At 43.6% G+C, this 13,370-nt stretch overlaps 1 protein-coding gene across 1 annotated transcript; it reads left to right on the top strand.

Moving 5' to 3' along the window:
• Positions 1-4,552: 4,552 nt before the first annotated feature.
• On the top strand, positions 4,553-13,131 carry LOC311101427 (layilin-like). Its single transcript, XM_084142572.1, has 7 exons — positions 4,553-4,687; positions 5,543-5,840; positions 6,462-6,619; positions 7,164-7,208; positions 10,723-10,809; positions 11,103-11,205; positions 11,533-13,131. Exons 1-7 carry the CDS (start codon positions 4,612-4,614, stop codon positions 11,861-11,863), a joined length of 1,098 nt encoding a protein of 365 aa, XP_083998698.1. The 5' UTR covers positions 4,553-4,611; the 3' UTR covers positions 11,864-13,131.
• Positions 13,132-13,370: the final 239 nt, after the last annotated feature.

Raw genomic sequence — 13,370 nt, 5'->3', positions numbered from 1 at the left:
TAAACCCTGCATGAACTGTAACCTTCACCACTGAAAACAAGCCAGAAAAAGTCCCAGCCAGACATGACCAGTGTAATAACATCAAGACATGTCAGCCAGGATTATACTGTAGTGACAACATACTTCAACACAGTAATCACCGTTGTGCTTCTTTACAGTATCCATCTCAGGGCTCAACAAAGGTGGCGGAAATTTGATCCCAGTCACAGCAATAACCAAGGGCAATTAGGCTTGTTTAAGATGCTGATTTGAGTCGGGAAAGAAAATATGCTGGGAATGGGTAAGGGAATGATACTGTACGCTTTGGAAGGGTATAGTGGAGAGATCAAAGAGTCATTATAGTCCCTGTCTATCTGAGTGGACATCCCCTGCATCACGCAACTAGTGTATCTCTCCTTTCTCATCATGTCAGCTCGCAAGGTGGACCTACTATAGAGTCAAAATATGAGTCTATACTTGTTGTATTCGGCGCATGTGACAAATAACATTTGATTTTATTTGATTTGAATACCCATAAAACCTAGAGGTCAAACGTGGAAATGGTTCAAAAAGTCTTCCCGTCCATTAATTTTTCCTATAGGGGATTTTAGAAACACTTAAAATAAGGGCTGTGTTTCGTGTAGGCTTACCCTGGTGTGGCATTTTGATAACTGTGTAAATCTCTCTAGGACAAGGTGTATTTACCCCCCAAAAAATGTAATGCTAATTATGTGGCTATCATAAAGAACTACAAATGCCATGATGTTCTGGACGAGACTGCCGACTCGAGGAATCTCTGGAATAACTATCTAATGTTAGCTAAATGTAGTAATGAATAGTAATGAATAGCAATTCTTTAAATTGACTGAATTCTGTGAACTGTCTTGTGCAAGTTTTAAATTGACACATTACCTGTTAGCAAAGGTATCAGCTAGAGATGAGGTGCAGGGATGTGTCGTTTTGCATGATGTCTACTTTGATGCTAATTAGATTATTACTTTTTTATCTGAAAGTAAATGGAGCCGAATATATTGATAAAAGACACATTGTCCGAGAGAGATTAACTTGGTTATCAAAACGTCACGCCAGGGAGAGCCTACACGAAACACAGCCCTTATTTTAAGTGTTTCAAAAATGGTGGAAAAACGATTGGAACCATTTCCCTGTTTGACCGCTAGGTTTTATGGCCATTGTCTAAACGTTATGGTACTTGGTTTGTCCTTGAGAAGACTCTTGTGTGTTGGAGATGTTGGAGTAGAACTAGTGTGAAAGTAGAAATAGTATGATTATTGGTACTGTCATTGCTTGAATAAGACAATGCAATGATGGTGACGACATGGTGATAAGTAAAATATTATTGTCGTAAGAGAAGTAGTCCATTGCTGTCATCTGCTGGCCAAGTTTGGGTGGTTATCAGTGATTGTTTACCAAAGTATCCAACACATTAGGAACACCTGTTCTTTCCATGACGACCAGGTGAATTCAGGTGAAAGCTATGTGACCCCTTATTGAAGTCACTTGTTAAATCCACTTCAATCAGTGTAGATGAAGGGGAGGAGACAGGTTAAATAATCATTTTAAAGCCTTGAGACAATTGAGACATGTATTGTGTATGTGTGCCATTCAGAGGGTGAATGGGCAAGACAAAATATTTAAGTGCCTTTGAACAGGGTATGACGGTAGGTGCCAGGCGCACCGGTTTGAGTGTGTCAAGAACTGCAACGCTGCTGCCGTTTCCCACTCAACAGTTTCCCTTGTGTATCAAGAATGGTCCACCACCCAAAGGACATCCACCCAACTTGACACAACTGTGGAAAGCATTGGTGTCAACATGGGCCAGCATCCCTGTGGAATATCGAGTCCATGCCCCGATGAATTGAGGCTGTTCAGAGGGCAAAGGAGGTGTTCCTAATGTTTTGTACACTCAGTGTATGTTCCTCTTATTATTTGGAAATATTTCCAAATTCAAATCTGATTATATAAAATGACCAAAATGCAGTCCCAAATCACAGACTTGTATTACCTTTCAGTAAGACCCTATTTAGCATTAGATAACATACATTGTTTCCCTGTCATAAAATCAACTGATGCCTTGAAGTAAAAAGGCCTATTCCATTCCTGAGTTACACCAGAGGTGGACCCCCTCACAGAGAGACAGTGCATGCCTTTGCGTGACTTGAGTAACACTACCCTGGCCTCACTCAGATTAGGACCCTCTCATGGGGCCAAGACTCGTGTCACTAATAAAGGGACATGATAGAGCGTTACATTCCAGGAAGAAGAGTAATGAACCTCTGGAGCAGAGCCAGCCAGACAGCACAAAAGTGCCTCACATAAAAAGCCTGTGTTGTGGAACACATCCCGGCTTGTCTGAGCACTTCATTTGCTCCCAGGAAACGTGTTGCAGGGTTTACCATCTGCTGGTGACTGATTGAGATTACACGAAGAGAGGCCATGAGTCTCGGTCTTGTGGCTGACTACTGTGTGTGCTGGGCCAAATAGGATAGTCTTTTCTGTTTACATGCTGTCTGGTTCCTGGAAAAACCTTAAATCAAATACGACCCCGCCAAGCCGCACTGCTTCTTGACACACTGCTCGCTTAACCCGGAAGCCAGGTGCACCAATCTGTCGGAGAAAATACCGTACAGCTGGCGACCGAAGTCAGCGTGCATGCACCGGGCCCGCAAGGAGTCGCGAGATTGCGATGGGACAAGGACATACCAGCCGGCCATACCCTCCCCTAACCCGGACGACGCTGGGCCAATTGTGCGCCGCCTCATTGGTCTCCCGGTAGCGGCCGGCTGCGACACAGCCCGGGATCGAACCTGGGTCTGAAGTGACACCTCTAGCACCTTAGACCGCTGCGCCACTCGGGAGGCCCGTATTCTCTTTTTGTATTTAAAAAAAGTTACACTTTTTGGAGATAATAGGTTTTTCCAGGACACCAACAATGCTGTTTATGATATATGAGAAAACGTGTGCTAGGTCTTAGTTGAGAGATGAGAGTTCTATTTGCTGCATGGAATGTGTATTATTCTGTTATTGATTAGTATTTTTAAAGCCTTTTTAAGCCTCTACATTTTCCTTCATATTCTTTATTAGGCCTATGCATACTTTTGTAAAATAATGTTTTTCTATCCCTTTCACAATCATAAATTGGAAATATACTTATTTTCATTTTTCTAGAGAGAAAAGGGAAATGAGTGGAAGTGGCTGAAAAACAAACGAGAAAGGACAGGGACAGGAAATATGGTGTTGAAAAAATAGCTCTTCCCTTTCCTCCTTTCTGGCTTCCTGTTAGGGGCCAATGCTTTGCACATTCCTCTGAGCCCATGAAGTCACTGCAATCAAATCTCCTCACTAGCAATTCAATCTGAGCCCGTTTTCACCAATCCTTGATCAGCACTCCTACTCTAAGAAGCTTTATGAATGCAGGCCCTGGACTTTTCCATTTCTGATAGTTACAGTCAAAACACTAACTGAAAACGGTTCACTATAGGGTGAATTAAGGTTTCCAGGTTTAACATACCTGGCAACCCTCTGCTGTTTGTTGCCAAGTTAGCCAACCCCTTCCCATGTCGCCTAGGCCACAGCATATAACCAACTGTGTTATTATGGTCTGAGTCTGAAGTGACTGATGTTGGCTTTCTGAGACTACCAGATTAGCATCAGCATTCAATCCTATCTCAGATCTGCTCTAGCATAAAACAGGATGTTTTACTGACTATGTGTAAATTATGTGGATACAGATTTCAGGGCCATTGTTATCTGGTTATATTGGTCATCACATATTAACCTCACAATAAAACGGCTCACCACTTGTTCTTGTATTGTCTGGAGTTTGCTGCCTGGAACACTTGGACATTTCCCAAAGTCTCACAAAAGTTTTCCATGTAGTAGCTACAATGGATCTTTGCTGGGCAATCTACAAAGAAAAATGATTGCAAAGTACTGGCTAAATTAGCAGTACTTAGAATTTCCTAATTTCCTCAAGTGAAAGAACACAATATTCTCCTCAGACTAATGCTTGACCTTTACATAATTAACTACACATTTTTCTCTCAAATGTTTTATTTCTTATTTCCCACCCTGGTTGTCAGATATTCCATTAAAGTAATGTGTGTGTGTGTGTGTGTGTGTGTGTGTGTGTGTGTGTGTGTGTGTGTGTGTGTGTGTGTGTGTGTGTGTGTGTGCGCGCGTGTGTATGTGTGTGAAATAGAAAACATTTGCTATACAGTTGTACAATCCCATGTACATTTCTCTTGCTCAGTATAGCATACCACACAAATACGTCTATTCATTCCATTAGTCTCTTTTCCATTCTTATCAAATAAATGTGACTTTGATTATTGTGTAAGTGCAGCATGGAGAAGCCTAATTTCATTATGCCTTTATATGAGTGCAAAAAAACATAGCAAGATACGACAAGCATTCCTCCTTTAAACTTTTATCTTCGATGGACTTACTCAAAATCCTGAGCCATTCGCAGTAAAATGGGTTTAAAAAACGCTTTACCGGATCCTGCAAAAACACTTCGACCTAATTCTGATTGGACCATACCCTCTCTCAGGCTTTGACGGGCGGCCACGGATTTGCTCGAATTTACGCGAACGCTTTAGTGAAGATGAAGAAATGGATTTTATTAAACTGCTCTGGACGGTTCTCGCCGTTTGCTGCCACCCAGGATTCACCCAATTTGAACTCAATGGTGAGTGTTTACAGGGAAAGAATGTCAAACTTGTCAAAGCACGTTGTCAAAAGGTAACGGTATGATTAACCAAAGTTTATCTAATGCATGGCAATATTGCGGTCTGTTGATTGTGCGAAAAAAAATCGTATTATGTAGTGCCCAACGAAAGAAGAAAGATTTTGGAACGTTAACATTTTAAAATAGAAACTTCAAATGTCACCCAAAGTCGAGTGCTTTTGTAAGCTAGATGGCAAAAACAGTCACTGCAATAATTATCTTCAATAGGTCTATACATTGCCCAGAGCAGGCTTTTTGTTTTGGTTTGTGTGTCGGGAACCTATGATTCGTTTTGAGATGGGCCATTGTGCTCAGAAGTAGGTTACAGATTTAGAAGACCAAGGTGGTATGTAATAGCCCAAATGTGGTGCAAAAATCAAGGTGCAAAATCAAGGTGGGCCATATTACTTTAAAGCTTATTCACTGTGGTTTGCAACATTATTAATAAAGGCCCCAATAATAAAGAAAATAAGCCTGTAATAATAAATAAATAATAACATAGAGCCTATTCATAATGTTACATGCAATCACTTACGAAAAACAATAAAACATTTCTTAAGCTTATGGCAATAGGCCTATATAAAATCAAGAGATCTTGCACATAGGCCTATTATCATGTCATTCATGTAGGCTAATATGTGTGCCATATGTCCTCACAGCTTACATAACAACTTGCAATGTTATTCCACTTAATTACCATTCTGATTTGACATTATTTATTACCCATGTTTAGATTAGCAATTTTGCAATTGAATTTGCAATTTGATTTGCATTCTTGATTTGCAATTTCTTGTTTTCCAATGCGATGCACTGTAGGCCAGAGGATCTGCCGGCGTGGCACAGAGCGACCCTGCTACAGGATCAACTACTTCCAGGACCCACAGCGGAGGGTGACCTTCGATGATGCCAGGCAGGCCTGCAGGACAGATGGGGGAGAGCTCCTCAGTATCGACACTGACAATGAGCAGCGCCTGGTCGAGAGGTTCATCCAGCAGTTGCAGGCCACTGATGGGGACTTCTGGATCGGGCTGCACAGAAGCCCACGCCACCGGGTGACTACTATGGGCTGCCCTTCGCAGTACTACTGGCTGGATGGCAGCAAGGCCAGATTCAGGTGTTCTTGTGTTTTACTTTGAATGTTGTGGTATTGGCAGTGTTGGGGAAGCTAATATGAAAATATAGTTTACCAAGCTACCAATTACTTCACACTGAATGAAGTTAAGCTACACTAAAGCTACCCTTAAAAAATATAGTTGACTTAACTAAAGTTACTTTGAAAAGGTAGTTCACTTCATCCAAACTACTTTGTGAAAAATTATCATATGTAAATCTGAAATGTCATAGACGACAAATTGCAAGAACAGATCACTGTATTCAGATGTTAACAGAATGTGTCATTTAACCTATTAATCACAAAATAAAATGTTCCAAGTGAGAATTACGCAGGCCTGATGCCGAAAAAGAAAGGAAATGATTACGTAGTTCCAGTAGCTAGCTACATCGCTACATGGCAAAAAAGTCATTAACTACTGAAAACACTAACTTCATTTGAATTTAGTTCAACTACCACCAAGCTACTGCAAAATGTAGTTAAATTACCAGTTGAACTACATGTAGTTCACTACTCCCCAACACTGGGTATCAGTAGGATGAGAGTGCATTTTCAGAGGCATGCTGTTGACTATCAGAGGATCTCTGATAAGGTTGTTGACCTATGGAAAAATGCTTGTTGCAGAAACTGGCATTGGGACGAGCCATCATGTGGCAACGAGATGTGTGTGGTGCTGTATCACCAGCCTTCTGCCCCCCCTGACGAAGGGGGGCGCTTCATGTTCCAGTGGAACGATGACAACTGCAACACCAAGAACAATTTCGTCTGCAAGTACTCCGAAGGTGAACTGTACCCTGGACACGTTCTGAGTAGCCAAACGTTGTGGAACATTGCAGATAGAAATGTCATGAATAGAGCTGACATGATTCTACATGTCAGAGAGTTATGTTTGTTCTACATCATGTTTTTCTATCTGAACGTTCCACAACATTGTGCCCTGCTGAACATAGCCCCGGTGTCCTTGATAGTGTCCATATTTAGACATGAACAGATTCAAAGGGTTGTATTCAAAGGACAGCAAATGGAAGGAAAGGGACCGAAACAGGGAGGGACTACCTGAATTTGTCCAATAAGAATCTCTCGTTTTCGTTGACGAAACTTTTTGTTATGGATTGCAAAAGTGTGCACTAATGAATACGACGGTGTTACATTACATTTATCCTATCTCAATCCTGTAGTTTATCTCCGCTGAAGGAGATAATATTGTATGGTATGATTTTTATTGAATACCAGCTTATCAACAAGGAACCATAGAAAATATCCTTCACAGTCAATATAGTCCATATTCATTTGCAGCTGATGATTGTCACTTTCTCTCTCTTACAGAAAAGTTACCCATGTTTACTGTGGTGTGGAATTCAATATACACAGGTAAACCCACCACTGCAACTAACATTTAGATTTTTTAAGGTCAAATATGTGAATCCTTGAGATGAGTGATTTGTTGATACTGAGATCAACAGCTTGAACATTGTAATGACATCACCATTCTCAATCTCCGAAGTGTCTATGTATAGGATGACATCTAGTGGTCAAGATTTATGAATCACAATATAATACACTGCTCAAAAAAATAAAGGGAACACTTAAACAACACAATGTAACTCCAAGTCAGTCACACTTCTGTGAAATCAAACTGTCCACTTAGGAAGCAACACTGATTGACAATAAATTTCACATGCTGTTGTGCAAATGGAATAGACAACAGATGGAAATTATAGGCAATTAGCAAGACACCCCCAATAAAGAAGTGGTTCTGCAGGTGGTGACCACAGACCACTTCTCAGTTCCTATGCTTCCTGGCTGATGTTTTGGTCACTTTTGAATGCTGGCGGTGCTTTCACTCTAGTGGTAGCATGAGACGGAGTCTACAACCCACACAAGTGGCTCAGGTAGTGCAGCTCATCCAGGATGGCACATCAATGCGAGCTGTAGCAAGAAGGTTTGCTGTGTCTGTCAGCGTAGTGTCCAGAGCATGGAGGCGCTACCAGGAGACAGGCCAGTACATCAGGAGACGTGGAGGAGGCCGTAGGAGGGCAACAACCCAGCAGCAGGACCGCTACCTCTGCCTTTGTGCAAGGAGGAGCAGGAGGAGCACTGCCAGAGCCCTGCAAAATGACCTCCAGCAGGCCACAAATGTGCATGTGTCTGCTCAAACGGTCAGAAACAGACTCCATGAGGGTGGTATGAGGGCCCGACGTCCACAGGTGGGGGTTGTGCTTACAGCCCAACACCGTGCAGGACGTTTGGCATTTGCCAGAGAACACCAAGATTGGCAAATTCGCCACTGGCGCCCTGTGCTCTTCACAGATTAAAGCTGGTTCACACTGAGCACATGTGACAGACGTGACAGAGTCTGGAGACGCCGTGGAGAACGTTCTGCTGCCTGCAACATCCTCCAGCATGACCGGTTTGGCGTGGGTCAGTCATGGTGTGGGGTGGCATTTTTTTGGGGGGCCGCACAGCCCTCCATGTGCTCGCCAGAGGTAGCCTGACTGCCATTAGGTACCGAGATGAGATCCTCAGACCCCTTGTGAGACCATATGCTGGTGCGGTTGGCCCTGGGTTCCTCCTAATGCAAGACAATGCTAGACCTCATGTGGCTGGAGTGTGTCAGCAGTTCCTGCAAGAGGAAGGCATTGATGCTATGGACTGGCCCGCCCGTTCCCCAGACCTTAATCCAATTGAGCACATCTGGGACATCATGTCTCGCTCCATCCACCAACGCCACGTTGCACCACAGACTGTCCAGGAGTTGGCGGATGCTTTAGTCCAGGTCTGGGAGGAGATCCCTCAGGATACCATCCGCCACCTCATCAGGAGCATGCCCAGGCGTTGTAGGGAGGTCATACAAGCACGTGGAGGCCATACACACTACTGAGCCTCATTTTGACTTGTTTTAAGGACATTACATCAAAGTTGGATCAGCCTGTAAAGAAAAAAATATTTAATAATTTTATTTCATTCATTCAGATCTAGGATGTGTTGTTTAAGTGTTCCCTTTATTTTTTTGAGCAGTGTATAATAGGAGAGAATAGAATAGAATATAAAAACGTTATCAGTGTCATTGAATCAATCCTCTTCTCAGATTGTCACGATCGTCGGGAACAGAGGACCAAGGCGCAGCGTGGAATGCAAACATATTTATTAAATAATGATAACACGATCAAAACAACAATCGATAACGTGACGTCCTCGGTCTAACACAAACCACACTGGAACAAGATCCCACAAACACTGTGGGAAAACTGGCTGCTTAAGTATGGTTCCCAATCAGAGACAACAAGCAACAGCTGATACACGTTGCCTCTGATTGAGAACCACACTGGCCAACATAGAAATACAAAACTAGAATAAATGAAAACTCACACCCTGGCTCAACATACTAGAGTCCCCAGAGCCAGGGCGTGACAGTACCCCCCCCCCCAAAGGCGCGGACTCCGGCCGCGCCAACCAAACACCACAGGGGAGGGACCGGGTGGGCACTCCGCCTTGGCGGCGGATCCGGCTCCGGACATGATTCCCACTCCAACCCCCCAAAGTACCCCTGGTCCGGTCTGACCCTGCTGGCCGGAGCTGGACTGAACACCGGTGGAGCGGATTGCTCTAGCTCCGGCGTGGAGCAGCTGACCGGTGCCGGACCAGGCACCGGTGGAACAGGCACGGGCTGTGCCGGACTGACGACGCACACCACTGGCTTGGTGTGGGGAGCAGGAACAGGCCGAACCGGGCTGACGATGCGCACCATAGGCTTGGTGCGTGGAGCAGGAACAGGCCGGGCCGGGCTGACGATGCGCACCATAGGCTTGGTGCGTGGAGCAGGAACAGGCCGGGCCGGGCTGACGACACGCACCACAGGCTCGATGCGAGGAACAGGAACAGGCCGGACCGTACTGGGGACACACACCACTGGCCCTACGCAGGGATCAGGAACGGGCCGGACCGGACTGGTAACACACCCCAGTACCTCTCGCCGTGCCTCTACACTTTCCCTCTCCTCTGTGACCAGTGGCCCCCTTAACCTGGCGGCCTCCTCTGCAAACCCGCTGGACCGCTCTATCGCGGCCTCCTGCTGCCCCGTCGTCCACGGCGTGAGCCCCCCCCCTAAAAAAATTCTGGGGGTCTCTCCTCCCCGTGGGCCAGGCCCAGCCGAGGTTGATGTCCTTTAGCGATACCTCTGGCACTGGCTCCTGGACACGCTGCTTGGTCCAGTGTTGGTGGGATCTTCTGTCACAATCGTCGGGAACAGAGGACCAAGGCGCAGCGTGGAATGCGAACATATTTATTAAATAATGATGATGATAACACGAACAAAACAACAAACGATAACGTGACATCCTCGGTCTAACACAAACCACACTGGAACAAGATCCCACAAACACTGTGGGAAAACTGGCTGCTTAAGTATGGTTCCCAATCAGAGACAACAAGCAACAGCTGATACACGTTGCCTCTGATTGAGAACCACACCGGCCAACATAGAAATACAAAACTAGAACAAAAACAAATGAAAACTCACACCCTGGCTCAACATACTAGAGTCCCCAGAGCCAGGGCGTGACACAGATAATAGAGGCTATGCATGACAAATACAGTAGGCTATAGTACAGTTACAGATTACCATTGACACTGCTTGAAATTGTTGCTCTGATTGAGTTTATTCCTAGGGAGTTTATTTATAGTAGGCTGCTAATTTGCATATTAGTCATACTGTACTCCTCTACACATTGCTGCATCACACATGCTCAATCCTTCATCTTTGATGAAGACAAATGTTGCTTATTTTTGGTCTGCATATTTATTTGGTCAATATTACATTTTTGGATATCAATCGAACTTACAGTGTCTGTCTATTTAAAAGTTTTGTTCATTATCTATTTTCCAGTTGCCCCAATTATATCTCTCATGCCAAACCTACCATCAGCTACAGTGAGTGATGAGAAGACAAAAATTGGACTATCTGAATCATCAGGTAAAAAATCTGCACTCTTCATGTCTATCGAGTTTGATCCTAGCTTATGAAATATTGTGCATTGTGTCACAAATGCAATAAATAATCTCATTTCTTTTTTCTTTTTTTATTCTCCAAAAGGTATTCATAGTGAGGTGCCAACTTACTGCCATTAGCCTGGTCCCAGATCTGTTTGTGCTATCATGTCAGCTCCTTTTCATTGACAATGAGTGACAAGGAGTTGACATGATAGCACAAACAGATCTGGGACCAGGTTATAATGCCATTGTCTTACCTCTGTTGTTATCTTTCAGATAACGCCCTGTATGTCTCCTACATTCTATTTGCTACTGTCCCTATTCTACTGCTGCTGCTTGTGGCTACAGGAGTCTTCTGCTATAAACTGGCTGCCAAAAGGTAATAATTGTTCGCTTCATTAAATAATAACAGGTAATAATACATTGTGTACGATTGGCACCTTTCAAGGTCACCTAACATTATTTAAAAGTATGTAAAAAATCTATAAGTTAAAAAATGACAGAGAAAAGAGGGGCAAAACAGAGGAAGCTCGCAAGAGGGCTTACGAAAAATAATCAACATCAGACATCACAGAGCATAAGATAGCCTTAAGAGATATTTTGTTTTGAGGTGGGTTTCAATGCCGTATTTGAAGTAGGCAATGCTGGAGGTGTTTGTGGCTCACTACATGCCTCTGTAACTGATAGTGTAACTGTCTTTATGCAGGAGAAAGTCTCAGACAGACAGCTACCCTAAGCAAGAGCAATGGGGTACAATGTCCACTGCGGCCTGCAACATCCAAGGACCCTATGCCTACCAGGACATCACCAAGCTTCAACCAGCCGATCTGGAGAGCATGGCACCTGAAACAATCAAGAAGATGTCCTTCTGTGCCTCCTCTTTTGATTCCCAGTGTGATGATTACGAGAATGTTTCAAACAAGGAGACAGTGACAGAGAGTGGCTTTGTGACCAATGACATCTATGAGGCCTGCCAGGACCAGGGTCGGCACTATCTCAACGAGACTGGATGGGTGGAGAATGAGATATATGAGTAATGTTGCAGTCCTGCAGTGCCTCTCTCTTTACCACATGTCCACTGGGCCATCTGGGCATCTGACTGTTGTTGTCTCCATTCATCTTTCATATATCCTGCTGGTGGGTTGTATGGCATCATGTGATGCGAGACAGGATGGACAGATCCTGTGTAGTATTCAAAAGTGTTTGCTTTAGGGTACGCCCACTAACCGTACAAAAAAGCCCATGGTGTCACCCCCATTTGAGGCTTCCTGTGTGGAAGCTGATGTCAGGGAACAGGACAATATCTTCGGAAACTCGGATGACAGAAGTCTGACCCCACGATACCTCTGAGCAATGGTCTCGCCCGCCTGTGAGAGATGATCCTCCCAATGATGTTTACCAAAGCCTCCACTGTTATGACACCAGTTTGAGCTGGCTGGATATAGTCTTTAATGTGCCTTTTCATGACTACACCAAAGTCCTGGTTGGATAACAGAGTGTAGCATTTGTTTATTTGCCTATTCCTGTGTCTTCGTCTTATAAACTTGTATGTATCACAATGTTGTGAAGAAAATCAAGAAAATACATATTTTGCGTACATGGTAGATTCAAGTGGGCCTGACTAGAGTGTTGTGAAAAAGTAGTCTAACGAGCTAAAGCTGAGTGTTCTTGGAGGATGTCGGACAGGAAATGCCAAAAGCACATCTGGAACTCGCACATCCAGGAAATCTAGCAGTGACAGCACATGCTTTTGGGGTGCTGCGCTCAACAATTTCCCATGTAAGTCTGTCACGATAGGTTAATTAACAAAACATGTACTTGCTGGACCTGTAGGCCTATATGGGTAATATTTCAAATATTGCGCACCGCTCTGGCTACAAATAAATGTGTTTTTATTTTATTTTTAAATAATAATGTACCTTTATTGTATTTTTGTGTACAAGAAGACAGAAAAATTGACAATTTCTATAAGTCGTAAAACCTTTGGTAAGATATAGCTTACTTTACTGTACTATTGCAAACAGTACTTACTTATGGCTTCCATATTGTTTGTTTGACCAGCAGATGGTGTTGTTTCATGTCATATTTTAACTGTCTTTCCATTGGTCTCGAACTCCAGCAGCTTCACTAAAATGCTATGTTGATCGCTAGATGTGCAATGGGTATGTTTAAAAAAAGGATAATAATGTGCTAATATTCTGTCATATTATTGTATTATTCTCAAACCAATTGATTTGCCATTATAACCTGTATACTGAACAAAAATATACTGAACAAAAATATAAACGCTACATGCAACAATTTCAACGATTTTACTGAGTTACAGTTCATACAGTATAAGGAAATCAGTCAATTGAAATAAATTCACTAGGCCCAAATCTATGGATTTCACATGAGTGTGTAGGAGCGCAGCCATGGATGGGCCTGGGAGGGCATAGGCCCAGCCAATCAGAATTAGTTTTTCCCACAAAAGGGCTTTATTACAGACAGAAATACTCCTCAGTTTCATCAGCTGTCCGCGTGGTTGGTCTCAGACGATCCCAC

This window comes from Coregonus lavaretus, assembly GCF_964263955.1.
Source record: "Coregonus lavaretus genome assembly, chromosome: 26".
Classification (NCBI taxonomy): Eukaryota; Metazoa; Chordata; class Actinopteri; order Salmoniformes; family Salmonidae; genus Coregonus; species Coregonus lavaretus.
Note: the sequence above shows the minus strand (reverse complement) of the source record. Positions and strands in the feature narration are given on the sequence as shown.

Bases quoted from the DNA above. Each gene is read 5' to 3' on its own strand.
- LOC311101427 (XM_084142572.1), top strand. From the start codon at position 4,612: ATGGATTTTATTAAACTGCTCTGGACGGTTCTCGCCGTTTGCTGCCAC. The intron at 7,209-10,722 runs GTAAACCCACCA...TCTATTTTCCAG, and splicing joins GTGGAATTCAATATACACAG to TTGCCCCAATTATATCTCTC. The intron at 10,810-11,102 runs GTAAAAAATCTG...GTTATCTTTCAG, and splicing joins TGGACTATCTGAATCATCAG to ATAACGCCCTGTATGTCTCC.